Source organism: Typha angustifolia, chromosome 12 (assembly GCF_048772165.1).
Source record: "Typha angustifolia cultivar Huaian chromosome 12, ASM4877216v1, whole genome shotgun sequence".
Taxonomy (NCBI): domain Eukaryota; kingdom Viridiplantae; phylum Streptophyta; class Magnoliopsida; order Poales; family Typhaceae; genus Typha; species Typha angustifolia.
Window position 1 is genome coordinate 10133714 of NC_133250.1, and position 27472 is coordinate 10161185.

Consider the following 27472-nt stretch of genomic DNA (forward strand, 5'->3'; position numbering starts at 1 on the left):
ATAACTGATCAACCAAATCCTTTTGGCTTTAAGAAAAGCTTTTATGACTTAAATTTGTGACAATCATAAATTGTGGAGCCACCTGAATAGTACCTGAAGATTATATCTACAATTGGTGCTCCAATGGCAATGTATTCCCTGGCCTATATTGCTACTCCACAATTCCTTTTTTTGAATCATATCAACCAAACAACCAACTTATGGCTCTTAAAACAAAGTTTTATTTGAGTTTAAGTAATCAAGAAGCAAAAAAACTATCATTTTCGATGTAAAGAACAATATCAAAGGGTAGATCATTAGCTTCCTGAATCCTCTGCCACTGCATCTCTAAGCACACATGCAAGCTTATTAGCTTCGGAAAGAGCATCAGATGGGCTTTTCGTCAAAGCTGAACAACAAATAGCAAGAAAACAATAATGAGACGAAGAAAAGGGAGAAGAAAGGAGTTTAACTATGTCGACTTAGGGAAGGCGAAGAATATGAGTACCTGTCATCAACGATATTTCCATTCTGAGAAGCCTGATGTAGAATAGAAGACGATAAATCATCATCAGTGAAATGCCCATCGAATGACATTCCATCTAGATCAGAAAAGGTCCAAGGTGAACCAAGATCAGTGATATCAACATCAAAGTTTTTAAGAGGGTCATCATTTGATGTGTGTGTTCCAGGAGGATCAGTATCAGTATTAAATGTAATATCTGTATAAATTGGATGCTCTGGATCTGGTGTTCCTGCCTTCAAGCTCTCTGATGCAGTGTCAAATTTTTTAAGAGGGTCATCATTTGGTGTGTGTATTCCAGGAGGAACAGTGTCAGTATTAAATGCAACTGCTGTATTGCTTGGATGCTCTGGATTTGGTCGTCCTTCTTTCAAGCTCTCTGATGCAGTGTCAACCATTGCAGCCGGAGGAGTTCCAACATCAGATGGGGTGTTCTTGTGTCTCGAGGGTTGAACATCTACAATAGAATTATGAAAATTTTGGATGCTTGGCATCTGGTCTGCTCTTGAAAGAATTGGAGCACAGTCTGTACTGTTTGGTGAAGGCGACACTGGAACAATGAGTCAATCATGAGTTCCTTACACTTGATATTGCATAATGATATAATTGAACAGTTCTAAATTGAAAGAGAATTCATCAAGTGGAAGTCCTGCTCCTAGATAGTCATGACATGAATTGGTATTGAATAAGGAACAATGCGAACATGATTTGTATAGTAAGATGAGTAAAGAACATCCCAATAAACATATTTTATTTGCTGTGTAACACATTCTGAGAAACCAGTATAGTAAGAACATGGCAAAACGAAAGAATTGTAAGTGTATATTAGAATTGCATATATGTGTTTTGCACCACACTTCTGTTCCAAGGAACCTATTTATGTCATTGAAGAATAATATCCACTTCATCTCCTACAAAGTGCATTTACTTTCATAATTTCATCAAAACTCTACATTTGCTTTGGCAGAGGCTTAGCATCCCCAGCTGATCAAAGGAAAGAACTCTACAGAATTACATCTGAAACATTAACAAGAGAAATGAACTAAAAATATAAGATAGTGTAAGGAATACACAAGAAGAGTAGGAGGTCTATCCTGCATGAAGAGGTAAGGGAGGAACTACCATTTCTTGAAGTAGAGAGGCATGGGTTTCTGGGAAGGTTCTTCCTAGTTCTAGTGAATGGTTTCTTCAGTCTCTTGACACTATGATTTGGCTCGTGCCACTCTGTTCCAGAAGGCTCAAGACATTGGAGAGATGGAATAGGAGCATCTTCAACCAGTGACTGTGTTTTGCTTCGGTTATCAACATTAGGGAATGCAACTCTTGAAGTGCTTGGATAACTAAGTTTGAAACTATTTTCTCTTCGTTCCACCTCCTGAAAATATTGTGGAATTGAGGTTTGCATTCCCCTTCTGTTCAGGGGGCGAATTTTGTTCTCTGGAAGACAAAGCTGCTCATTTTGGGGCAACCTATGTATGATGGAACTTGAAGTCGTTGTAGGGCATAGTACATAATCTGGTCCTGAAAAAGTTGACACACATTCCTCGTTAAATGATGGTAAATCTTTCAATTGGGTGAGCCAGAGTATTCCATTGTGTTAAGTAATTCATTATGAGTTAAAAGTATATATCTAAATGAAGCAAAAATTATTCACCAATCTTCAGAACCATATCATAAGAAAGAAATTACTGAGAAATTAATGTGAACGAATTATTTTTCATAACGCATACAAAAATTATTGACCAACCTTAAGAACCATATCATAAGAAAGAAATTACTGAGAAATTAATGTGAACGAATTATTTTTCATAACGCATAGCAACTACGATATTTGCATATCTCTGAAAGATGTTCAACTGGCGACAGCTCAGGGGCCGATGACATGGCAAAACAGGAAAAGAGGTAACTATCAAGGACATGAGATCATTTGCTAATTTCTCTTTCAAAGTATTAGACATCTAATATCTAACTATAATTATAAGATACAAGCAATAGAATAGAAATCATCACCCACTTCATTTAACAGAGTTCCTTACATAAAAGAAGAAAAGGTCTATATTATGTGTGTCCAAAACGAATTTAAGAGAATCATAGGTGGATATCCAAAATCCTTAATTTTTTAGACAACACAAATTTGTCAGTGCTTTTAGTTAGAATTACAAGACAGTAATCATGATGCTCCAGGATATCAAAACAATACAAATAAAAAGCATAGAAATACAATAGGTTAATTTGCACATAAGACAGATAAGTTCATACCAGCACTTCTTTGATTAGAGACGTCAAAACTTGCCACATTTTGATTTGGATCAATAAGTTGTTGAGCATATTGTTGCTCCATAAACGGGGGGTATGATGCACCAAGAGCATCTCCTATGGTTTGTTGTGCTTGTGTCCTCATGGGATCGCCATCCTGGAAGAACAGAAAATTTGGATTTCCTTGAGAGTTAAGGCCTGACACCACTGATATCCCCTTCACATCGTGAAGCATTTGCCTTTCTGAATTTTCTGATGCCCATTTGACAGTTGGAATATCCATGCTTCCATGTACAACTGAAGCATCACCACCAGAGTTGATATTTTGATGTCCTGATGAGTCATAACCACACATTTTAAATAGTTCATAAAGCATATCAAAAGATGTAGAATACAACCATATTTGGAAGTAAAACTCTCAAACCTGTCTCTTTTCCAATTGTGAAATATTAGTATATAAGAGAGGAAACCTTTGAGAGGTCATCTAGAAATGGAATGAGACTAGATGAGGAATAAAGATGGCAACAATTGATATAGGGACTTGTCTGCATCTCTATGGTACAGTTATGACAAAAAGACATTAAATTAGTCCCAATATATTCATTCTTCTTATTAACAATAATATAGGAAAGAGATAAAGTTATAGATTCATTCCCTGTTTGCAATGTATTGGTTGTCCTGAAGATACTAGCTGATAGAAAAAAAATAAACTATTGGAGGATAACGATGAAGATCAAGTAAGCTCTAAGTAAACTCAGAAGTATTGCTTTTCAATGCACAAGTACATGAAAGGCAAGGTAATGAAGAACTTGTCTCATCCAATGTTCATGATAGAAGTATTAGTTCAAAGCTTGCAATATGTGCTTATAGTTCATTTATATTGAACCTTATGCAATTACCTTAATCATCCTGAGTTATTGAATTGCAACTATTCATTCTTCCAAATTCCAACCACATATCTAAAATTCTAAACACAATTGCTAACTTTCTTCTTGTTAGAAGAAAACGTAAATACTATAGAACTAACTTCCAATTCTCTGTAAAAAAAAAATGATGATGGACTTTATAATAGAACCATCTTCAACAGATAGTAATAGGACAGAGGTAGACAAAAGAATGCAGGAGTTAAAAATGAACTATGTTTATTCACTATTTCGTTTGTGTCCATATAATAATCATACTCTAAAAAGATAGAATACCGAGATCCAAACCATTAGTTTTAAAAATGCAATATAGCATTACTAAAGTCTGTTTTACAAATAAATGCTAAAAGATTGAATAGTTGCAAAGTCTAAAATTTTTGGTGTCTAAAATGAGAGAATATGAATCAAGAACTTTCTCTGCACGTACAAAAAGTACATAACAAAAGGAAACAGTAACAGGAAGTTGCATGTGGAAGTACCTTCAGACACTTGCATGAGTGCAGCACTAGAAGGGCCTCCTGCAGCCATGAGGTTGGCCTGCTTCCGTAAGAGATCATTGAATGCAATTATGTTGTCCTTAAGCAATAGTCTGGCATGGTAATGCTGAAAAAATTCACTGTTTTCTTCCTCAAGACGTTTCCATACTGAAATGAGAAGAAAAAAAAATATAAAAGAACATATTAAGCTATTCTTAAGGGTCAGAAGATTTATTAATAATTTCCTATATATATAACTTCTCATTAATCCTGCATATGTAACTTCAATTCTTAACATTATCACAGATGACAAAAAAGTGTACAAACCCTCTGAACTCTTAAAGTCACTATCATTATTAAACAGATGATAAAGTGCACATACTGTAAAAGAAAATTTTGTTTGCGGTTGCAGAGGACCAGATAATGGCATTAACAACTAACATATACGTCAATAAAATGCTAGAGCCAACTAGTAAAGCTTATGAGGATTCCCATAAAAAGAGAAAATGCACTGTCGAAATTCTTGTGTAATGGATGATCTCCAATGTACCTTGCTCGGTGGTTATAGGGCTTATTTTGTCTTGATCCAGAAGAGCTTTTATTGTTTCTTCCTTGGTCATGTAGAGCATGAGAAATTTCTCAATTAGTATTTTGACCTGTCCAATGTGGGAAAAAAAGAAACATTTGACAAGGGTATTTTAATTGGTTAATAAAAACTGATGATCATGCTGTAAAATTATTCTCGATAAGGATGATTTTAGTAAAGCCACTTACAGAGTCTTACAATATTATTAAATACTTCAAACAACAATATCAAATAATATTGTAAGATTATCAGAATCACATTTTTTTAATCAAGTATAAAGTGCCTCTTACTTGATCTATCAGATGAGAAACTCTCTCCTCTTCGCCTTTCTTCATTCTTGCCGGTGCTTCAAGATTTAAGAAAAGTTGCAAGATTTGCTACTAATTACCTCAGCAAAGCCTGGTTAAAAATCTTTAGATAAGCAATGGCAATTCACCTATGTAATCAAGTAGATTTAAAAGAAGAAACAAATGTAACAACAAGATTCTTAAGAGGTTTCCAAAGATTAATTCCATTGATATAAAGACCATGATTTGCGAACTCATTAGGATACTATCTCATAATTAAAATAGGATATATATATTGATATCTTCTTTTCTATCAATTGTATTTATTTATCTTTCTAGATAGAGAGATCTAACGGTTGGGATATAGGTATAGAAACATAGAAAACTTAAGTGTTATAACCAATTCAATAGGTAATTACTTATTTTTAAATTTAAATTTAAATTTTAAAAAAATAGTATATTTTTGTGCATATACTCCACAATGCAAAGAAACTTATAATTTATTTAACAACTCAAATTCAAAAACTTTCAAAAATATAATAATACCCAAATTATACGATCAATATTTTCCTAATAACACCACGGCAACATATACAATCAATATTCATTTAAAAGTCACTAAAATCACACTTTAGTAACAATGGGCAGCATGCTCATGACATGATTGACAAGCACAAATAACAATAATAAAATTAACAAGCTAATAACATACTCAATTTTATTATAATATTAATAAATATATTTACTATTTGCATGAAGATTAATTTTTTGTGAACAATAATATTGTACGAAGTTGAGTATGACATAAAATATAACATAGCATACAAATATAATAAAGCACAAAGTATAATATTTCACAAAGATAATACATAAAAATTATATTATGAAATACAAGAAGATAATTATGTGAATGAATTCACTAATTTGTGGTCTAAGTAGAATATCTTAAATTAGTAATCCAAATATGAGTAAAAATCTTTACCTTTATCAATGACCAATTTATGGTTTAATTTAACAGCAACAGAATTTCCAAAATCTATAATTAATTTAGCTGAAATAAAACCCAAATTGGGTTGGGCTGCTATTAGTAGCCCACCCACGCATCTATGATCGCTCACCCAAACCCAACTTGGGTTTGGGTGAAGCCACATACGGGTTGGGATGGGTCCCAACCCACAGCTCTTCTCCCATCTCGTTGGAGAGGAGAGAGAGGAGAGGGAATACGCATTTGCCAACGACCCCTCAGCCGGCGACTCCACCTCCGGAGCCCAAAACCGGAAACGCCGACGCAAATATCGCGGCTCCGCGATCCACAGAAGTGGAGGAAGTCGACCTAGGGGCCGACGGCGAGAGACGCGTTGCCCTTCGCTGGCGGCCAGAGCAGTGAGTGAAATCCCGACATAGGCCTCGAAGGCCCCGACGAGAGATATCCAGTTGACTCCTCACGAAGAGTGCAACCTGATCGAAAGGTTAGATCCGACCGGCGCCGATGCCGACGGCCAGACGCGAGAAGGAAGCTCATCGGCGGGAGGCTACATGGCGTAGCCTTCCCTGGAATCCTAGAGTACCCGAGATGGGGAGATCATCCACACGGAGCTTCTCGACTAGCCCGGCAGCAACCCGAAGTCACCGGCCGGCATAATTTGCTGACGAAGTCGAAAAACCAAAAGCGATGCTACACCACTAAATACTCAAATAAACTGAAATTACTCGTAGGAAGTGGAAGAGAACTCACAGAGGATTCGGTTGGCGTTATCCGCTTGCTCCGGCGACGCTCAGATGGCCGACGAGGTAAAGATGGAGAAGAAGATTAAGATGAGGAAGAATGAGATGAAGGCGTAGTCCTGAGGAGGTATAAGCCTAGGCTTTTATAGGGGAAGAGTTAAATCGGGTTTACGTGATTTCTCCCCGATGAAATCACCGGGGAGATCGCGTGCCTTCCGTCTCCGAAAGGGACACAGCGGCGCAAGTGCCTAGCACGTGCCTCCTATTTTTTCTTTTAATATACAGCATATATATTCTTCTTAATTAATATCTTATATATATAATATATATATATATATATATACTATTCTAATTCTAAAATTGGTCAGTTACATCTATACCCTTCTAAAATATCTTATTTTTATATATATTCTTTTAAAAATCTTTTTTGACTATCTTTCGTATATATCTTTAAAGAGAGATCTAACGGTTGACTTAAGGGTATAGTAGTAATATTTCAACATGTGATTACTTTTTTTTTAATTTATTATATATATATATATCCTTATAAAAGTATTAAGTTATATATATATATATAGCCTTTTAAAATTAACATTTACATGTATGCATTTCCAATAGTGTTCCTATTATACTCTTAAATTATAATTTAAAGTGTTCCTAACACCTTAGTTTTTAAGATAGTTCATTATAAAATTCAAATTGATCACATGAAAAAAATTTATTTCCCCCCTCCTTTTTCTACTTGTCTAAATTGAATATTGTTTTTTACATTTACTATCTACTAAACCCTCAGTAGTTAGTTATCATCACGAAGACTAATTGGACTTCATGTTAAACTAATTCATGACGCTCAAATTATTAGTATACTCTTAAATATTTACATCCAAACCCGTTAGTAAACTGACCCATTTATATCTTGTAAAACCCCATCTTTTCTAATCTTTTATCTAAAAACCCTATCTTTCTCCACTGAAAATTCCATCTTCCCTTAACCTCTCTTCTAATTTCTCTTTCCCAATCTCTCTTCCCTAATCTCTCTTCTAATCTCAAGATTTACCTAGGCATTATTGAAAGAAGGATAAATGTGCTAGTTATTGAACTCTCTTATAAGTCTCCTCACCTAGCAAAGGTAATAGTTGTGTTTTAGCTCTATAAATTAAGCACGAGATATTCTTCCCTTGAGTAGCAGTACCTTTGTCCGATTATTGTATAATCACTTTTCATATATCTTTACTTATATCTCCTTGACTAGTAAGACTATGCATGTTATATGTTTGTAAAAATATCACAAACAAAGCTGTTAAGTATATCACTCAATTTAATAATTTACAATGAGCACTTAGTAGTGAAGGTATATTTAATTTGATTGTTATGATCAATTTTGTTTCAGTCTACTTGTCGCTAGTTTCCTTCTTTTATCTTACATTTTAATTTCTTCCTTTCTCTTTGATAGAGTAATTGGTGCAGCAACTTATTTGAAAATGTATTAATTTACTTTTGATCATACAAACGAGAATGCATTAATTTCTAATTGTTATAGGTTTTTTGACTCAACAAGAATGTTAAGTTGCTAATGAACTGTGCTGTAGATGAATTTTGAAATGTGTATGGCATATGAACTGAATGTTAATAAGAACTGTCTGCTGTTATTTTACTTACTTTAGAGTTCACTGCCAACTACTATGGAATTTTATGTGTAATGTGAACTTTAGAGTTCATTGTCTTCCTGTTGATTGCATTGAGTTCAAGTTATTATTATTATTTCCTAATGCTTCAGTCCATCTTGGCAAAGCAGAAGAGACTTACGAGGCATTCATTTGCTTTGAATGCCAATTGATCGAATAATTAAATAAGACAGCAGAATAAAAACTAATGGGTGTACCGGGGTGTGTGGGAATTTCCTCTAATCGAGGGGGGAAATTGAACTAGAATTAAAATTTTAGTTACCCAAAGTATCGGGGATTTTCTATATGACAAGGGTTTAACTGCAAAATAATTTGGCTTAACACCCACCGACCATCTTCTACTGCATCACTTTTCAGAACACAAATGCAAATGACCAATAAAGTTGAAACTAGTATTTCAACTGGCAATAGTACTGAAACAATCAGAAGGCAATAATTTCCATAAATGATTAAAACGTTTCATCATTGAGCACAAGCAGAACTTGCTACACCCAATTTCTCATACCCGCCAACTTTGGTATTCAACTGCTCATCATAATGTGACTATTCAAGAACAAGCATGATGATCTTGATCCATGAACAATAGTATGAAGGAAAAAACCAAAAAATCTATTAGTCATTATTCATGTTAAAAGAATCTAGAGGGTTTATGAGGAGAATGAAATCTAGATGGGGATACAAGCAAATCAGAAGTCTGTAGCATAGTTTTGTGGCTTGAACCATAAGGAGAAATCAATTCCTCTCGTTTTCAAATCTTCAGTGGCTGGGGCAATCCTCTCCAGAAGCTGCATTTGTACACAAGGAAGGAGTAAGCAGCAATTTTTAGAATGAAAAAGATCTTGATTCGGTTATTCAGCGCCCTATTGCCAGAATCTATCATTCACATCTCCATGACTACCTGTGTTTGCTCTCTTTTGGTTCTTTTCAAAATTCAAATGTTGAAGGCTTAACGAAGGTGGAATAATTTGAGTCATAAGAAAGGGCTCCCCAAAAGCATATGCACATTAGCGAGTTGGCAACAACAGCCAGTTGTAAATAAGAATTAAGGCCAGATAATCATGTAGTCGCTTAAAGGTTATAGGTGAGTTATAGTTTATTTTCCTACAAGAAAGACATTATGTATAGATACCTCTACAAGTAAGTGAAATAGAAATAGCCCTAGGTAAGTAATCTATTAATTATGGCAGTACTCAATGAATTATGAAACATTTCAATATCTGTGCTTTGTTTTCATTTTCTATAATTAAAACATCCCTGAGCTGCAGCTCATCTTACAATTTAATGCTCTGTAAAGTGTAAATAATAGGAACTGTCTAATTATCAAAGGATGAAAAGAAATATTTTTAAACAATATTAACAGAGGTGGGATTCACCTTTTCATGAACTACACCATTGGATACCAAGACTGAGCGATCAAATACTGTAAACAGTCCGCCATCCATGCGCGTAACCACACCACCAGCTTCTTCAACTATCTGCTCAAAGAATAGTAATTGAACTATATGAATTGTCAAAGAAAAGCTCGACAAAGTAAAATATTCATCACTTCTATCAGCGGTTCAGTTCGCTCTTTATTACGTGTAAAATTGTGATCGAGTTTAACTCATGCCTAGAGGTGGACCATGTCACATCACCTACCACCCGGCTATATATTCATCATTTGCTAGTCCAAAGTCTTTATCTATTTCCTAGTTGTCCACGGTAAAGTGTTAAAAAAGTAACATGGTTTAGTTGGTGTAGTACTTTAACCACATTATTTACATTCAAGTTCTGAACTCACACCTCTGACAAGTTTGAAGCAACCAGGAAAGTGTTACTGAGAGGATAAGGCCCTGTTTTTTCTTTTATTTCTATTTTGTTGTTGTCCCGAACTGCATCATGTTATTCAATCCCATCAAAACAAATCTTCCTAATCTTCAATAGAAAAGATTACCAGGACACCAGCAGCCATATCCCATGGCTTCAGACGATACTCCCAATAGGCTTCCACAATTCCTAGTGCAACATGAGACATGTCGACTGCAGCAGCACCAAGCCTTCTCACACCCTGCGCATGCAATCATATAAGGCAAAACAAGGAGAGGATAATTTGTTTCTCCTAACAAGCACTTAAATTGACATACCCTGCTAATGTCAGTAAATTCCTTGAATAAATTTATGTTGGTTGTCCATGCATCATCATGTTCATATCCAAAACCAGTTACCAGCAGAGAACGCTCCAGCTAGAGAAAGAAAATAAAAAAGAAAGATTAAGGACAAATTCAAGGAACAAAAGAACTCACTCACCCATCAGAAAAAAAAAAAAAAAAAAAAAAAACCAAGGTAAAGAAGCAGAGGTGGCAAAGAAACTGAAATCAAAATGTTATGCAGAAAAGTTTAATTTGGTAGAGGTAGTAGCATATTCACTATCCACTGATGTGCAACAACTTTCATTTATTAGACACTATTTTGGTCATCCATTGTCATGTAACTCAGAACATGAGATTCAAGTTGCACATACCATCGTCATGTAACTGAGTTAATATATTCATGTTTTGGCAGCCAGTGTCATGCAAGAGTACACAAAGATTGACTCATTGAATCTTTAAAATTCCGTGGTTCTTCAAAAAGTTCAGAATTTTAGAGAAGTTGATTACAAGATTTTCATATAGCCAGGATGTGTCCCCTTAAAAGAGACCCCTAGCTCAGCAATTGTCAGTTTCCTTGAAATAAATATCATACCTAAAATTCTACAAATTAATTTAGCAAATTAAAAATCATGACATATTGTCAAAAAAGGTCACAGTAAGAATTTATGCAGTCCAGTCCAAGATTTCCAGTTCTGATTAGGGAACAATGTGATTAAGCATATTACTGTAGTTCCATAAGTTTCAGAGAAGAGCCATTAAAATATCATAACATAAAAAGGTTACATGCTGCTTGCACTAAGCATTTGCAAATAATCAGAGAACAGTAAAAAAGACTACCTGATCAGTCTGACTAACATGAATCTTCTGACCATTACAAAAGGTTCCGCCACCTGTTAAAGTATAACAAAATAAATCTTTCACTCTCTAACCATAATTTTGTGTTCTGTAAGATTGCTCTACGGGTTTTTTCCAGTACTTACCTGTAGATGCAGAAAAGGTGCGAGTATTCCAACACATAGCACCACCGACAAACTCAACCTAAGGGAGGAAACATATGTTTTCCTGTAAGACATAACGTGCAAATGACCTGGAATATCATACAAATATATCATTTATGAGAGAACATGCCCTATCTTTTGGCTAAGAAAATATTCTCCAGCAGACCCAGTCAGAAAGTTGTTAAATAAATTACAATTCTTATATTCCTGTATTTTAGTACAAAAGGACCATTTTAATAGAAAGATAAATGATAATGCACATTTTGTTTTACCCATGGTAAGAACTAAGAATATTCAGATGGCTAAAAAATTTTCAAGCACACAATTAAGTTAAAAGTGGGTGCTAGATACCACAGATGCAGCAGCAGGTTTTCCACGGAAGAGAACTCCCACCGAGACAGCAAAGCTAGGATAACCATGTGCAAAATTTGTTGTTCCATCTGAACAGCAAGTACAAATCAATCATTGAACAAGGAAAAAAAGAACTTTCACATAGAATAGAATAAATGAAATTGCGCTGCAACTTGAGGCACAAGTTTTGTGATTAAATCTTCTGTCTTATAAGGCATGAAGTCAAAAACGTCGAACTGGATTACCCAAGACTAAGCATCATAAATTTACATAAAACTAGATTGAATGTCTATATAGGATCAACTACATAATTCATTCCAAGAAGTTATGAATAGCAGGTAGAACATGGAAAATCATGACTCTCAGCTAGTTCAAAATAGTTACAAACTTACGAGCTATCACCAAGAACACCTTCATGCAAGACGTTTCCATGTAAATACATGCGAATAACTAAGAAAATAAAGTACAGTTCTAGGAAGGACATCAGGCAAACATAATGTAACATAGTGGCCTAATTTATTTTGTTAAACAAGCTTAGTGATGCTAGAAAATGCGAATCCAGTCATCCACCAAACAGGGAACAAAGGTATTGAGATGCATCAATAAGGATCATAAATTAAAGCAATTAAGGCTCTAACCCCGTGAGAAGTTCAGGTGACAAGAAGATGGGATAGTAATAAAAGAGGTCCATGAGGTTAAACTGCAGATATATTGTACGATATATTGAAGGCAACCACCAGGTGATATAATATATTTTCTGACTGTTACTAAATCTACAACAAAACTACAAGTAATATTTCCAGTGCATTTATCCTGATACAAAATTCGGAAGAAGTTGGTATGTCATATCCATCCAGAAAGTGGGCTGAGAGAATCAAACCTAAAGGATCAATGCACCAGAGATAATCTGACAATGAGTCTCCGATAAGGCCACCTTCCTCTCCAAGAATAAGGTGGTCTTTGAAGTTCTTTCTGACAACTTCTAGGATGACCGATTCGCTTAATTTATCTGTGCTGCAACAAAGTGACAAAGTGAGCTTCAAGTTTGCACAGGCTGATGTACATCATTTGTACAACAATGGAGCTATCAAGAGTTCTGAGAACCCTAAAGGAACAGAGTGTTTGAAAAGAATCGATAACAAGCTGATTGTCTCAGCAAAAGAAATGAAAAGAAAGAGATCAAAAAGCCAATTAGAGAAGGAAAGAAAAGCAAGATTCTCTTGAAAAGAGAAACAATCTCGCAACATTAACCTCCTTTACCAGAGATCCTAGAAGGACAGAGAAGCTGAAGGGCAAAGGAGTAGTCAGCAGAAGGTGACAAGGATTAGATTCAGACTATACAAAGGAAAAAAGACATCCTAAAGTCTTCCTAAAATATTGACCGAACCGAATTACAAAGAGAATGAGCATCACACCGTTTAGAGTAATCGAAGAGCAGAAAAATTTACACTTAAAAAAAAATCAAGTATCAACAAAATTTCAGGTAAATTTTGCTTGGTTAACGTTCCATGATATGTGCGAGGATTTTCTTACTCAGTCACCAAATCTGTGATTCCCTTATAGTTAATGTTTCGAGGCTTATTAACAGCTTCCATCACAACCTGCAAAAGATGTTAAACGTTAAGATTGCATTTCCTGTCTCAAAATTTTGGTGAAGTGTAGGGAGGCTCACACATACAAAGGTAAAAGGAACTAAAAGAACCGACGAGACGACCAAATGGGTTTTCTTATTTCATCAAAAAGATCAAACCTTTAACCAAATAATCCCAAAATAACAACAAGAAGAAGACCTCAGCGCCGGATTTAGCAGCAGCCTCGACGACTCCCAGGAGCTCCCCGGCGGGGACCGGGCCAGTCGACTCAGCTCCTACTTTTGGGTACCTTCTCTCGCTCGGGAATTCGGAAAGGATTGCTCTCATTCGAAAACCACGCAAGGGTTTCGAAGCCGTCCACTTCAGATTCTTGCCATTTCTTGGCGCCAAAGCGGGAAGAAACGAGCTGGGTGCGGCGGGAAGCCGAAGCCTCAAGGCCATGGAGGACGAAGCGAGGAGAGATTGAGCCATCGGTGGAGATTAATGCCTTCTTGAGCTATGTTATCGTCGTCTTCTCTGTGATATGTAGTGGTTGGTAGAGGTAGAGGTAGAGGAAGAAGGGGGGTAGGAAGTTAACGGTGGTCGGAGTAGATTCGTGCTGCTCAATTTGTACGCTAATGCCCGGATCCGAATATTTCGGGCCAAAATTTGAATTGGGTCTAAACTCTATGTCTATGGGCCCAAAGGCCCGATCCAAAAGCCCAACTCTATGGCTATGGGCCTCCAGGCAAAGCGTTTTCAAAAGTCAACCCATAAACTGGGATTGGACTTTCGGGTTTGGATCATCCTCAACCCGACCCGTTTACGATTCAATCCAATTGCCATATTGTTAGCAAAAGAGTTAGTTCTCTCCAACATATAAATAATTAAAAATATACTAAATATCAACTTTCCAACGCCCACGTCAGAAGTCAAACTCGTGACCTCCGTTCATACTTTCGAACGGCTTAAGAGATATCTAAAGCTTGGACCATTTACAGTGTTACGTCTTAAATTTAATCACCTAAGCCATCTAATCCATGGTGTTCTTAATGGAGCAGTTGAGAGCTGATGAACAACCCAAAGCACCAAAACCTCCAAACAGAAAACGTCCAACTTTTCCGGCAATCACGAATCTACCTGCCACCTTCGCAGCCGCTTCCAAAACGCTAGCAACAAAACAAGACCTTTAGTTCTACGCATACACCCTTGTAGAGTTCCTTAATTTTGGATTAATTCAAGTAAACACCCATGATTATAACTTGTGATAGATAGAAAGAAAGAAAAAGAATTTAATGATATGACACGACATCAGTAGTTCAATAATGAATGCTTTTTTATTTGTCCCAATTCCATGACGTATGTCAACTCGATTAATACAAAACAAACACGTAATTAGATAACTACGTGGTGCCTTCTGGGGCTGTGCAATTATTATAAAAACCGCGTTGAAAAAGAGATCGCCCTATGAATCCGTGTAACGGATAATTCACTCTTAAGCAATGAATCCACCACCAACTTATCTATAAGTAGAGATGCATACGCTTCATCTTTCTCAACTTCCTTCTCTGGTGCTCTAGATCTACTTCTCAAGACTTTTTTCCTTTTTCCTCTCAATTACTTAGTTTCAGTTCCATCTTAGAGCTAACATGAGTTACTACGACCAGCATCAAGCTCCTGCTCCAGGTATTGGGCCTGCACTTCTTTGTACAGTCCAGGGATTAGATATTATTACCATTATATTTTGGTTTATTTATTGCCCAAATGATCTTTTTGCAGTTTTGAGTTTAGTGGAGTATTATAGTTTGTTTAAAGATATCTTTACTCTGAGAGGAAAGGAGAATGAATATATATGGCTGAAATCATTGTTGTTATCAACTAGTTTTAAAGCAAGCTTACTTCTGGCCAACAATCGGAAGTATATTTAATTAAGAAGTAGGTCTTTGTAATTTAACTAAGATGAATGCCCTTTTCATTTGCTGAGATTTTATGAAGGTATTATTAACTATAATCAGGGTTGAGTTTGTTCCATTTATCAAGTTAGATGATTGATGATCATGTGGATTATCTCTTAATGTACTTAAGAAACAAAATCGCCAAATGAATTAATAGTGCTTCTTTCCTTTGGTAAGAATATGGTAACATATATCATTATTATTCTGCATGCGTGCATGGTTTATTAACCAATCCTTCATATGAATTGCATCACCTCTGCAGTTTATCCACCACCATCAAGTGCATACCCTCCCACTGAGCAAAGCAATCCTCCGGCTTACGTCGTCGCACCACCTCCGGCGGGCTACCCTACGAAAGACGGCGCGGCGTATCCTCAACAAGTTCCGGTAGAGACGAAGGATCGCAGTGATGGTTTCTGGAAAGGATGGTAAGCCATAACACTTGTTCTGCTATTTTCTCCATTCATAAGGATATTTCATGAAGATATATATCCTTAGCTAATACAATAGAATATATATATATATATATATATATATATATATATGCAATTGCTTGTATAAGTTGATATGGATGTACAATCTTTTATCCATTTTGCTGATTTGTTCTTGTTGTATTTGATCTGCAGTTGTGCCGCCTTGTGTTGCTGCTGCGTTCTTGATATGTGCTTCTGAGATTGACGAGAGAGCAGCTCTATTGCCATTCTGTTATTTGATTAGTTGTGTTCTGTTTTTATTTTATTTTATTTTATTTTATTTTTGTAGTTGTTATAGACCTCTCTGAGTAGAACCATTGTATTCCTCTGGTTGTTATTGTTTCTATTATTATTAATATCACTATTATCGTTTGGAATTCAAAAATTTGTTACTTTACGTGATGTTTTAAACAGTCATTCTTGGGTCAATGAACACCTTCAAAAGAGATAAAACACTGAGATGCAAAGAGAAAGGAGAGAAGAAAGCGTGCAACTAAGTTTTTATGCATCGAAAACTCTTAATCTTTCTCATATTCGAATCCAAGTGTAAAGGTTTAATTGGGATATCATTAAGTTTTTATTTCTGTCTCTAATAAAACATGCAACTATGAACAAAAGAGGATTACAACTGGATTATCCAATGTATATAGGTACATAAGAGGATTATCCATTTGATTCTTTTCAATTATCCATCTGTTATCTTTCACAAGTGGATTATCTTTCCGAGATTATCCAGAGTACCTATTCTCAGAAAGATAATCTGGGATGTTCTAGAACTTTCTTATTCTATTGTGCATGTACTATGCTCCAAGTTGCAAATAGTAAACCAAAACAGATACCTGAGGCATTACAGCGTCAAAAATTAACACAATATTTTAGCCAACCACTCCACCAAACTAACATTTGAGCAATACTCAATTCAAATAAAAATAATTCTCTTCATTTTATTGATAATAGATACCATTGTATCACCAGTATATAGAACAGCTTGTTCTGTACAATATGAGCTTGCTCATAGGCTCTTGCATATATATATATATATATATATATATATATTGGTTATAAACATCATGATGGACTTTTATGCCGCGGTAATGGAACAACTTAACTACTATGTACATAGGTGTATTGCGTCTGCTCAAGGTGTAATTATACTAGTGAAATTAGTTCAAATGGCTATGCATCGATGGTGATACCCAGTGCTGTAACTTCCACATGCTGTCTGCCATTACTCTGAGGGTGAACAATGAGGGTTGCCTGGGCCTCATCCACTGAACCCTCCTTGCCCTCACAAGATAGAGATAAGGAACCAATAAGAGCAGGAAGATCAGCAGAGGCTTTATCCAAATCACTGTTATTCGAGGATATAATCTCCCAGTCTTCCTTGACAGCACTGATCTCCATACCTTCTTCACGATGCCTTTCAACCTCAAAGGCAGTGGGGAGAATTACATAATCATTAACTGGATTATAGAAGGGATCAGGTTCTCCTGCCTTCAGCCAGTGCTTGAGTATCCGGAACACATGGCGATCACAGACAATTCCACGGTGGTCAGCAGGAACTCCAACTCTTGTCACCGCATCAAAGCCATCTGCCTGCAAATTTGCAACCAAATTCCGTTAGATACTGTAAGATATGTAATATTTGTCAAATTAGATCATAAAATGTTATAGGATCTTGCTAGTTCTTTCTAGAAGAACTTGGTTGCGCCTAGCCCAGCAGGTAAAAAATCAGTAATCCAGCCCAATGCAAAACGGGCTGAGCATATTAGGCCAGCCAGCCATGAACTGAACTATTTGATCAAACTCCTTTATGATTTATGAAAATAGCAAGCCTAGATTTTTGAAATTTGTGCGGTGCAACTTCAATCCAAAAGGGCTTTGAGTTCAAGGATGGGCATTAAACTCTATCCCTTGCCATGACATGTATCTATCTTATCCTCTTAGTTCTCTTTGCAATGAGATGTACATAGGGGTGAAAACGGGTCGGATTAACTCCGACCCGACCCGCTATCCGACCCGACTCGGATCGGATTCGGATAAAAAATTTCTATCCGACTCGGATTCGGATTCGGATACGGATAGAATTTTTGAAAAAAATTCGGATACGGATTCGGATACGGGTCGGATAAATTTTTCGGATTCGGATACGGATATCGGATATCCGTTTACCCGCATATTTTTTTAAATGATTTACAGTTTTTAGTTTGCTTATTTAAATAGTAAGTATTAATATTATTACTAATAATACATTATATATTATTTATAGAGATTAATTTCTCTAATTTTATATATTTGACATATAAAAAAATTATTTGTTGTAAAACTCTTAATAATTTTGTGTTAATTATATTTAAATAAAATATTTTAATTATTTTAATTTTAATTAATATTCGTTTAAAATCCGATTCTTTATCCGAAAATTATCCGTATCCGAATCCGTATCCGAACTAAAAATACGAATCCGGATATGAATTGAACACTATCCGATCCGTATCCGATCCGTTTTCACCCCTAGATGTACAACTCTATGATAACTTTAGCCATCAGATAACATCTCTCCACCATTTCTAGTTATTGCCTCAGTGCTACAAAATGGTGAGCGTTATGTATACATATGCATGGCATAGAAAGGTTTGGGTTGCCGGAGAATCAATTATAGATATCAATCTGTATTCATATTGAACTGGATTGGTAGAATCTATGAAGCCATGTATCTGAAACTTGCTAGCAAATTAGTAACACAAGCAAACCCTATCCATTACCACTATATCTAAAAAAGCATCTCTCTTTTATGTTGCTGAAGAGTTGAAGAATGATTTCTTGTTTCTAGAGGGATGTGTTGATCCACCAACAGCTGTTCTTTTTCCTTAGTACATTAAACACCTAATCCTACAGAGCCATAAGACATGGGTACAAGGACATTCAAATATAATCCACAAAATTGATGAAGGATCAAGTACCTTTGCTGATTCTGTTGGAACTGTCCCATCACCATCAACGCAAATATATTTTGCCTGGAAACACAAAAATATGGAAATAAATAAGTATATTACCAGATTAGAGAATTAGAATGATACTAAAAATTGTTTGCTGCACTGTTCAATACAAAGCCACAAAGAACAAGTTTAAACCATCAAAATATTGGAAGTCAGCTTCAAAATGAATGGCAGAAAAAAGCTCAAGCTTTTGCAAGTATATCTTTCTAAATTTGGTATTTTCATGTATTCTCCTGGACCCTTTTTTCTTGCATGGATACCTCTAGAAACTCCATTGTTTACGTCAAGGCTCGAAAAATTGGGATTGGTCTTCCGATAAAACGATACGTATCGGTTGTATCGGCCGCTTGAATTGAATTGGACTATTTTTAATTACATAAAATTCTAAATATTATTTTAAAATACAAAATAAATTTCTAAAATCTAAAAAAAATAATTACTCACATATAAGCCTAAAAACTAAAAAAAAGTACTAAATTACTTAAAATTGTTGCAAAGACGGAGAGAATGAGTGAAAGAAATGAAAAAAAAACTGTCATAGTGAAGGGGAGAGAAGAAAAAACTATAGTGAAGTAAAGAGAGAAGGGAGAGAGAAAAAAATAAAATAAAATAAAATAAATCACATAGTCGAGGTCGTCGGAATTAAATTTGCGTCGGTGGAGTTTGCCCAAGTTGGATTTCTACGTTGGAGAAGCAATAGCTATGGTAGGGAGAGAAAGAGAGAGAACTAGTGAGAGAGAGAGAGAGAGAGAAAGCAGATCGGTCGATCCTTCGAACCATGGGTTACGTGTATGACTATCAAAATTTATTGCAATCCTATTAATACTATGGGTGTAATCGAGCCATGCTCTGATCGAGCTTGATTCCAAATTAATTTCGAAGCACAATTCATAATCAAGCTTGAATTGATTTAATTTCAATTGAAGCCAATTTCGAGCTTGAACCCTAAATGAGCCAAGCACTTATACTCCAGATTCAAACATATTCAATTCAAGCCTAAATCGAGCATGGAGCTTGCATTGAATCAAGTTTGAATTAGGCTTGATTTAACAATCTGTATGCAAAAGATTTGAACTACAAAAACATAAAGATTTCAAGAACCTTAACTAACAAGTGACAAAAAGATGATTAAATGTATACCTAAACCAATATGCACTTCTATTGCAGTCATGCATGGCTAAAAATATAGCCCTAGAGTTAACTAATATTATGAGCCTTAGATATTGATCTAAAGATTCATATTGATTATATTTATGAATATATTATATAATTTTAAATCTTATATTATCATTATCGAGCTAAGATTGATTGTGTTGACTCATGATCAAACTCAGCTCAAAAATAATTTCCAGCCTGGTTCAGCTGATCAAGTTTGAATCAGCTCAATTTTGAGTCAAGCTTGATCGAGCTGGCTCAATTATTTTGGCAGCCCTACACATCACCCCTCTATATTATTTTTTCCATCTATACCCTTCCAGTGTCTTAGTAGTTACCTGGTTCCATATCACAAACTACCAACCACCAACCCTAATTGATGGATTCCAAGATTCATTAGGATGAACAAACATTCAGGATCAGAATACTAACCTGAAAACACAGAATTTTTTGAAGATCCGAAATAGGTGCATCTTCACTCCCATAGCTGCAGGAGGAGACAAGTAAAAAGAGAAGAAAATTCAATAAAGCACTTACAAATCAGGAAATATAATCGATTGCTTGGAATTGATGAACTAATGGTTAATGATCATGTAAAAGACGAACAAAAGTTTTCAGATGTTCTTGATATTGCACAATTAACTAATGTTAATGAGCTGTATAGTATCATACTGGCCACGTTAGTTCGCAATTTCCTATAACTCGACAGGAAGGCTCTTACTCTAGAGGTTCCTGTCTGATTTAAAACTTCTGGCCCAAAACAATATACACTTTAAAGTGCCGTTAAAGGTGATAGGCACTCCGCAATCATACATTCAAGGGTTTAGGATTTGGAAGCCACTAGTTGTGCGACGGACAAGCAGTGATGTTGGTAGAGAGAAAAAGACAGTGTTGCAGGTTTTGAGTTCTAGTTGCTCAGAAAATAAGTTTTTGTTGATGTGAATTTAAAAAGGGTCCTTGTTTATGTTATAGATTGACTTGGAAAGATCTATATAGTAGTTTGGAACTTTGGATAGTAACTTGAACTTCTCATTTCTTATATATGGATGAGGAAAGTTCTGAAATTATGAAAATTTTATCACAGAAATTGGAATTATGACTCATGCGCAACCTAGAACAACTTCAAATCTTGGCTAGGTCAATAGTTCCATGAAAATATCTATGAAGCTTCACGGATTAATATCATTGCTTGAATCTATTTATCAAAGTGCTGCACAAGGGCAGGCATCAAAATTCACTTGTCAGACAACACCTGACAGAATAAAATTAAAATTTCTTACTGGGACCCAGGTATTCAAATTAGAAGGTAAAGTGACTTTTACCCTAAGAAACAGGAAATAGGAGATGTTGTGGAGTTGGTGTTGCTAGTATAGAATTTAGATGCACTGAAGCATGAAAAAATATATGTTAAGCTTAGATTAATAACATTGCTTTATTTATTTATCCAAGTGATAAGGAGAAGCATCAAAGTTATACTTGTCAAAACCACCCTGACAAAATAAAATGAGAAGTTCTTACTGTGGCACAGGTATTGGAAACCTTCTAATCTGAAATTAGAAGGTATAGCGATTTTTACCATAAGAAACCTGAAATAGGAGATGTGGAGTTGGTGTTTCTATATAGAATTATAGATGCATTGAAGCACCAAAAGAAATATTTATTGTTAGGTAAACTTTCTAAAGGAAGTGATGGATAGCTTGCATCAAGGAGATTCCAAAGGGAGTGCCATATCCTAGATGACAATTTCTTACCACAGTGCCAAACATATTACTAAGGTCCTACATGTAGCACAAATGCATAATAATTCAGGTGAAAGCCCAGATTTCAATATCAAAACAATAAAATTTTCCTCTAGCAACAGTGAAGCAACAGTTAAGCTTTTGGAATAAATTTCTATCGATGTTTGAAAAGAAGGATTAATTGATAAATGGAGGATGTTCAGAGATGTTCTAAAGTATTATCTAATTGTTTAATACTCATAAAAGAGCAAAGAGAAAAATCTTCATGGATATCAGACATGCTTATGCAATGTTATGGAAACTCCAGAATGTAAAGAAAAAGTGTACCAAACACTGTGAGGTGTTGCATTGTTGATCCCGTAGATATTGTAAAACTTCACTGTTGCTGGAAGCTTGGCACGGGATAAAATTTCACGAGTCTCAGTTGCCAATCTCAATATCTCTAAGTTGAGGGGCAAAGGAACCTCTAATCCACCACAAGTAACCTGCAAAAATATGTAAAAGAATAAGAGAATTTGGCAAATCCATATATAACATAGTACTGCATTTAAGGCATGTAATTTCTCCTTTCAGGTGTGTCAGAAATGAGCAGTGAACACTAAACTGGAAGTTGACACTTAAGAGACGAATCTATGCAGAATAGACTATCTCACAAAAGGCGGACGTGGGATGGGTATTAGGACAGAAAAGGAAATGCAGATGTCTCACCACATTATTTAAAAGAGCTTCAGCCATTAACTTTATAGCTTCCACTGGTTCATATGACTCCAGCAAGGTAGTTGAATTACCATGGTCATCATCCTTCTCTCTCCACAGTTGCAAAAGTGGAACATGTTCCCATTGGAACTCGGGGGAAGCCATCAACTCATAAATTGATGGACATTCAATTAACTGAAGCAATAAGACATCGATGTATTAATTCTCTATGAAGACCAGAAAAGTCATAGTTATTATGTTATACTTGCACTGATCTTGATGAAGATTAACAAAGTAATTGCCCTGGCAAATTATAAGTTTATAATGACTACAAATTACAATAACAAATAAATATCTTTCCTCTAGGACACTACAGGCATAATGTGTACTAGTTCTAACATTGCCATGAGAAATTTTAGGTATCCATATCAGAAAAGCATACACATATCAAAAGCACAGAAGGTAATATTATCATATGATGTTATACAGGGGAAACTATTAGGCATGTTCACTGAAGGGAAAATGAATTCCACAATGTCATTTTCAACTTTAACTAATCCAACAAAGTTATATTTAACAGAAGCTAGCAAACTGGGAAACAAGGTTATAAATTAATAATGTGACCTCTAATATGTATCTAGTATCTAATGTTATAAGTCATGACCATAACAGTCTAGTACCAATTTGAATAATTAATGAAGAAAATTATATCTTTCTGTGTTATATTTGCAATAATGGATCATTTCCAGCAGGACCTCTAAAACTCCAACTATATTAGAGCAAGTAAATAAGTGCTTCTCTGAAAGTTATTACCTTTTTTTAACAAAACAACTTCACCACATAGCAAGACAGAGACATATAATGATGCAAATGGAAATTCCATTCAGACATATTGGTCCTCTTATTTCAAGTATGAGATGGAAATGAATTAGACGGGATAGAGTATAGAAACTTAGAAAGTATTTCAAGAACACATAACATTAGAAGATGTCGGTACAAATTAGAAAAACAACGTAACTGAGAAAGCAAACAATGGAAACAAATTTTGGTTGGAGACATACCAACTGTTGCATGCTCCACTTGGAAATGAAGAAGTTCCCTTCCCAACCTTCCACAAAGGACATTCCATTCAAGAGACTAGTTGTTATATATCCAGGAGCACCTGCCCATGATATACCAAGTTGTTTCTCTCATATAAAAGTAACAAACCTTCTCATCATCCACAATTTACATACAGTGACAAATTGACTAACAAAAAGTGTGCAACTTGCAGATATTGTTGAGAAGGAAATGGCGATAAGATCTATGGTTGAACTTTACAAATAATATCTGATGCAATATTAGGGGAAAATAAAACTGTCCTCCACATCCTTGATAGGAATCTAAGGAAAACGATAAAAAATTCAACCTCAACAATAGGATTAAAGGAAAAGGGACTATAACTTGACTTCGGTAATTTAAATGCTCGAATCAGGATTAAAAGGATCAAACTGATGTAGCGCACAATAAAACGGCTAACCACAGAAGAAACCCATGATTTATATGAAACAGCTCAAAACTCTTAATGGCAAATTAGGATGTATTCTTATGTTGAAGTTCACTCATGTGATAAGCCTATTGTTGACGAGGCTTGAAATCCATTTTACTTGAATTGCATTGTAGTTGCAGAAACATTCTAAAATTTCCAGTTTCCATATAATCGATTGTAGGTATGACTAAAAAAGTGTAAGAAGATTCTGTAGAGCAAGTTTTAAGAATATTCTCTAGAGCAAGTTTTAAGAAGATTATGTAGAAATAAATAGAGAAGATTATGTAGTTCTTCAATAATTCGATCTCTCTTTTTTTTTCCTTTCTGATCATTGAAGATGTTGAGTGCAGGGAAGATCATAAAATGCATGGCAACCCCTAAGAAAGGAACAAAGAGGAAGTTTAATCACTACTTGCTGGTTCTGACAAGAAAAAAGGACAGAATCAAGCTCTTCAAACTTTAAATAAAGGAAAAAAGCAAAGTTCATGTAGATAATTTCTAACAAATTAACGATATTGAAATTAATAGCTCCCTTCAAATATTTAATATTAATCAGTATACGAAACAAAGGTGTGTATATATCTACTCCTACCTTGAAACGGTGCAGCAATTGCAACCCAGCTCTTCACATACTTCTCAAAGATCTGAAAAATATTAAACCATTTTCTTTGATAATTAAGTGGCTTTAGCAGAAGGTCATAGAGGCAGTGATTAGACACAGAAATATGAAATCCAAGGAAAGAGAGAGTACTTACATCACTATACAGAGATACAAAACATTTTACCAGTAATCCTCCCATTGAGTGAGTTATAATGTTCACCTTCTTTCCTCCAGAACAGGTATATATTGACTCTAACTTTGCAGAGAATTTATCCAGAGTTTCCTGGAGCCTAAGGTGACAAAGAAAATGCAAAAAGAAAAGTAGTTCAATCAATTCCTTAAAAATATACACAGATATATGGATGTATATATGTAAAATAACATATCAAGGTATCATTAAAATTTTGGTAATTTTGATGAAAATGGTTTGTCAAAATGATCCATTGCCTAAAATCATAATGCAAAAGAACAATTTAACCTTGTGACCCATTGCCTTGAAATAATAGTCCATTTCAGGTCAGGACTGAATATGGGGAAAAAAACCATGAAGTCTGAATGAATAATAATGATATTAGTGATGATACTGGTTTTTACTTTTTTAGCTTTCTGGGAAAGAATAAGCTTCTTTAGATCATTTCCAAGCTCTACTACCGTGGAATCATATAGTTTTCCTCGTCTATTTCCCGGAATCTGTCTGTATTGGAAAGGCGAACTGGGGCAAGAGAGAGATTTCTTCTCGCCTAATTTTCATGAGCTTAACGATTTCCAGGATCTAAGCCCATGGAACCTTACTTTACTACCAATCCCTATGCCAGGATCTTAATAGTAATTCTTAGATAGTAAGGATACATTCCAACCTGAAAAATATGATGTTGTACCTCAAAAGGCCACACAATTTTCTTCAACTTTTACTAGCCAAAGATAAAATATGAAAATACTAAAAAAGTTTAAGTCAAACACTCTAATGTACTCTTCTCACATCTTATAAGTTTTTTTTTTCATTAGTGCAATCAACATAGACAATCTCTTTAATGCCCTCCATAAAATTTGGCACTATCCTTTCATAAATGTAACTTAAAATGGACAAAGATAATTTGCAAACAGCAGTTCACAAAACTGGGATATTCAACAACAGAAACAAACTACAAAGGATTCTATAGCCAACAATGTTACAAAGGCTGCACAGAATTTAGTTTTTCTAAAAGGCATACCTATTACTTTGGCGGAAGTCAAAACCAAAACCAAAGAGGGTTTTACCCTCTTGATAGCCCCATTTGATCATTTCCACTATCATGTCATGATAATAGCAAACACCTTCACTTCCAATGATCTGCAGATAAAATCATAAAATTTGGAAGATAGAACTTACAGGGAACAATTACCATAATGGAAAGTGAGGAAACTCTCAGGCTCCACTATCTGAAGTAGATATTTCTAAGACATAACAGTGTGGAAGATGTAAAACTGAAGTGCAATCACAAGGACCACCTAGAAATAAGATACCATATTTGGGAAGCACTCTTGCTTTTCACTATCTAAAATAGTAAGCTGCAAACTTCTTAGTAAATTATTAAGCCAAAAGAAATTACAAAATAGTGTATTTTCACAAGGATGCTCACACTGGAGCCATTTCAAAAGAAGAAAGCAATTACCGATATACTATGAGTACTATTTAGAAGGTATATTTAATATTGTATAAAACACACCAAAACAGCAATAATATTACTAAGATACTACTGTCTATCAACAAAATCAAAAGGGGAAGAAATATAAATAAGGAGATGAGATGTACCATATCTGGGTCCAACAGATCAATGGCATACAGTCCGTATCTATCTTCAGGGACAACTATTTTCGTTTTCTTGTCCAAGGAAACAGTTTTGCCTGCTCCATTACATGAAAAAGAAAGTCAGATTAGTCCTGACACTTCCACAATAAAAGTTCTTGCTTAACAAGAATATGGCATGATGAGCGAGGGATATTACATGATGACCAAATGACAAAGCAAAGCACATTATAAAATAGCAATGTTAAGGCAAAAGAAAATGGGAATATCAATAATGCGAGGGTTATCAGGCAGGGCTTTCTTGTTCGTTCAGGCCCTCAAAACTTAATTCATTCACAATTTAAGAGATATAAAGCAATGACAACATGTAAATCATAATTCAAGATTTCAAAAGGAAGAGAACAGACTATCCAAACTAATCACTTCCTTTATTGACAACTAAACGCAATGATGAAGGTAATGCAACAAGACCGCTTTATATATTTTCAATAACTTTCGAATCTAACAGTCCAAATAAACTTATCAAAAGTATTAAACAAAAGTAAGGATCAAATCCTTACCCGTGGAGGGATCGAAACGAGACCAAAGCTTTTCTCGAAACTCATGATCTGCCCCAAGAATCCGCACCCAAACCCTCTCCTCCTTCCCATCCTCGTCCACCGCATTCAGTATCGATCCCGCTATCCCGGGAACCAACAGAACAGGATCAAGATTAGGATTCACCAACGGCACTTGCTGCTTCGCCAGCCTCAGCCACAGCTCGATCGATCGGATCAATTCCTCCAACACCGCCATCGATCTCTACCCAAATCCCTACCAAGCCCTCTCCAACGCCCCCCAAAGAATCAACTTTTATCCTCGCGGATGACAATTAATCAAAGAATTAAAGAGAAAATTGGAAGAAATTTACGGGTGGAGATTGGGGTTACGGAGAAGGGAAGAGAAAAGGAGCAATCTTTTCCTTGTTCCAGGGATAAAAGAGGTAGAGAAGTGTGGCTAAAAAGACTAGTGATTAAATCCCCGCCGTTGGATCGACGGGGATCGGTTAGTC

At 35.4% G+C, this 27472-nt stretch overlaps 4 protein-coding genes across 5 annotated transcripts in view; 1 reads left to right on the plus strand and 3 right to left on the minus strand.

Annotated features, from left to right (window-relative positions):
• Nucleotides 1-83: 83 nt before the first annotated feature.
• Nucleotides 84-6919, minus strand: LOC140772360 (uncharacterized). The gene is made up of 8 exons (XM_073114394.1): nt 6766-6919; nt 5034-5142; nt 4708-4813; nt 4161-4325; nt 2762-3091; nt 1625-2023; nt 488-1052; nt 84-388 (listed from the first exon to the last, which is right to left on the minus strand). The coding sequence occupies exons 2-8, from the start codon at nt 5076-5078 to the stop codon at nt 367-369; spliced, it is 1632 nt and encodes a 543-aa protein (XP_072970495.1). The 5' UTR covers nt 5079-5142; nt 6766-6919; the 3' UTR covers nt 84-366.
• Nucleotides 6920-8854: 1935 nt separating this feature from the next.
• Nucleotides 8855-14079, minus strand: LOC140772553 (phosphatase IMPL1, chloroplastic). Its single transcript, XM_073114679.1, has 10 exons — nt 13709-14079; nt 13452-13519; nt 12799-12932; nt 11919-12007; nt 11550-11607; nt 11407-11459; nt 10564-10662; nt 10374-10487; nt 9814-9915; nt 8855-9225 (listed from the first exon to the last, which is right to left on the minus strand). Exons 1-10 carry the CDS (start codon nt 13979-13981, stop codon nt 9127-9129), a joined length of 1089 nt encoding a protein of 362 aa, XP_072970780.1. The 5' UTR covers nt 13982-14079; the 3' UTR covers nt 8855-9126.
• A 933-nt stretch (nt 14080-15012) lies between these two features.
• The window catches only part of LOC140771950 (protein CYSTEINE-RICH TRANSMEMBRANE MODULE 9-like), a 97977-nt gene continuing 85517 nt past the window's right edge, over nt 15013-27472 (plus strand). Inside the window, exons 1-3 of one of the 2 annotated variants that reach the window (XR_012106240.1) lie at nt 15013-15175; nt 15707-15872; nt 16071-16195. Coding sequence is in view for 1 of the 2 variants with exons in the window: in XM_073113803.1 (XP_072969904.1) it covers nt 15139-15175; nt 15707-15872; nt 16071-16116 (249 nt within the window). In the remaining variant the exon portion in view is untranslated. Of the gene's footprint in view, nt 15176-15706; nt 15873-16070; nt 16303-27472 lie in introns of those variants that run through there. The other variant, XM_073113803.1, reaches the window with a different exon arrangement.
• On the minus strand, nt 16844-27412 carry LOC140771949 (lecithin-cholesterol acyltransferase-like 4). The gene is made up of 11 exons (XM_073113802.1): nt 26982-27412; nt 26428-26519; nt 25847-25965; nt 24790-24925; nt 24627-24678; nt 23568-23668; nt 22519-22701; nt 22138-22295; nt 20504-20558; nt 18881-18934; nt 16844-17513 (listed from the first exon to the last, which is right to left on the minus strand). Exons 1-11 carry the CDS (start codon nt 27214-27216, stop codon nt 17094-17096), a joined length of 1605 nt encoding a protein of 534 aa, XP_072969903.1. The 5' UTR covers nt 27217-27412; the 3' UTR covers nt 16844-17093.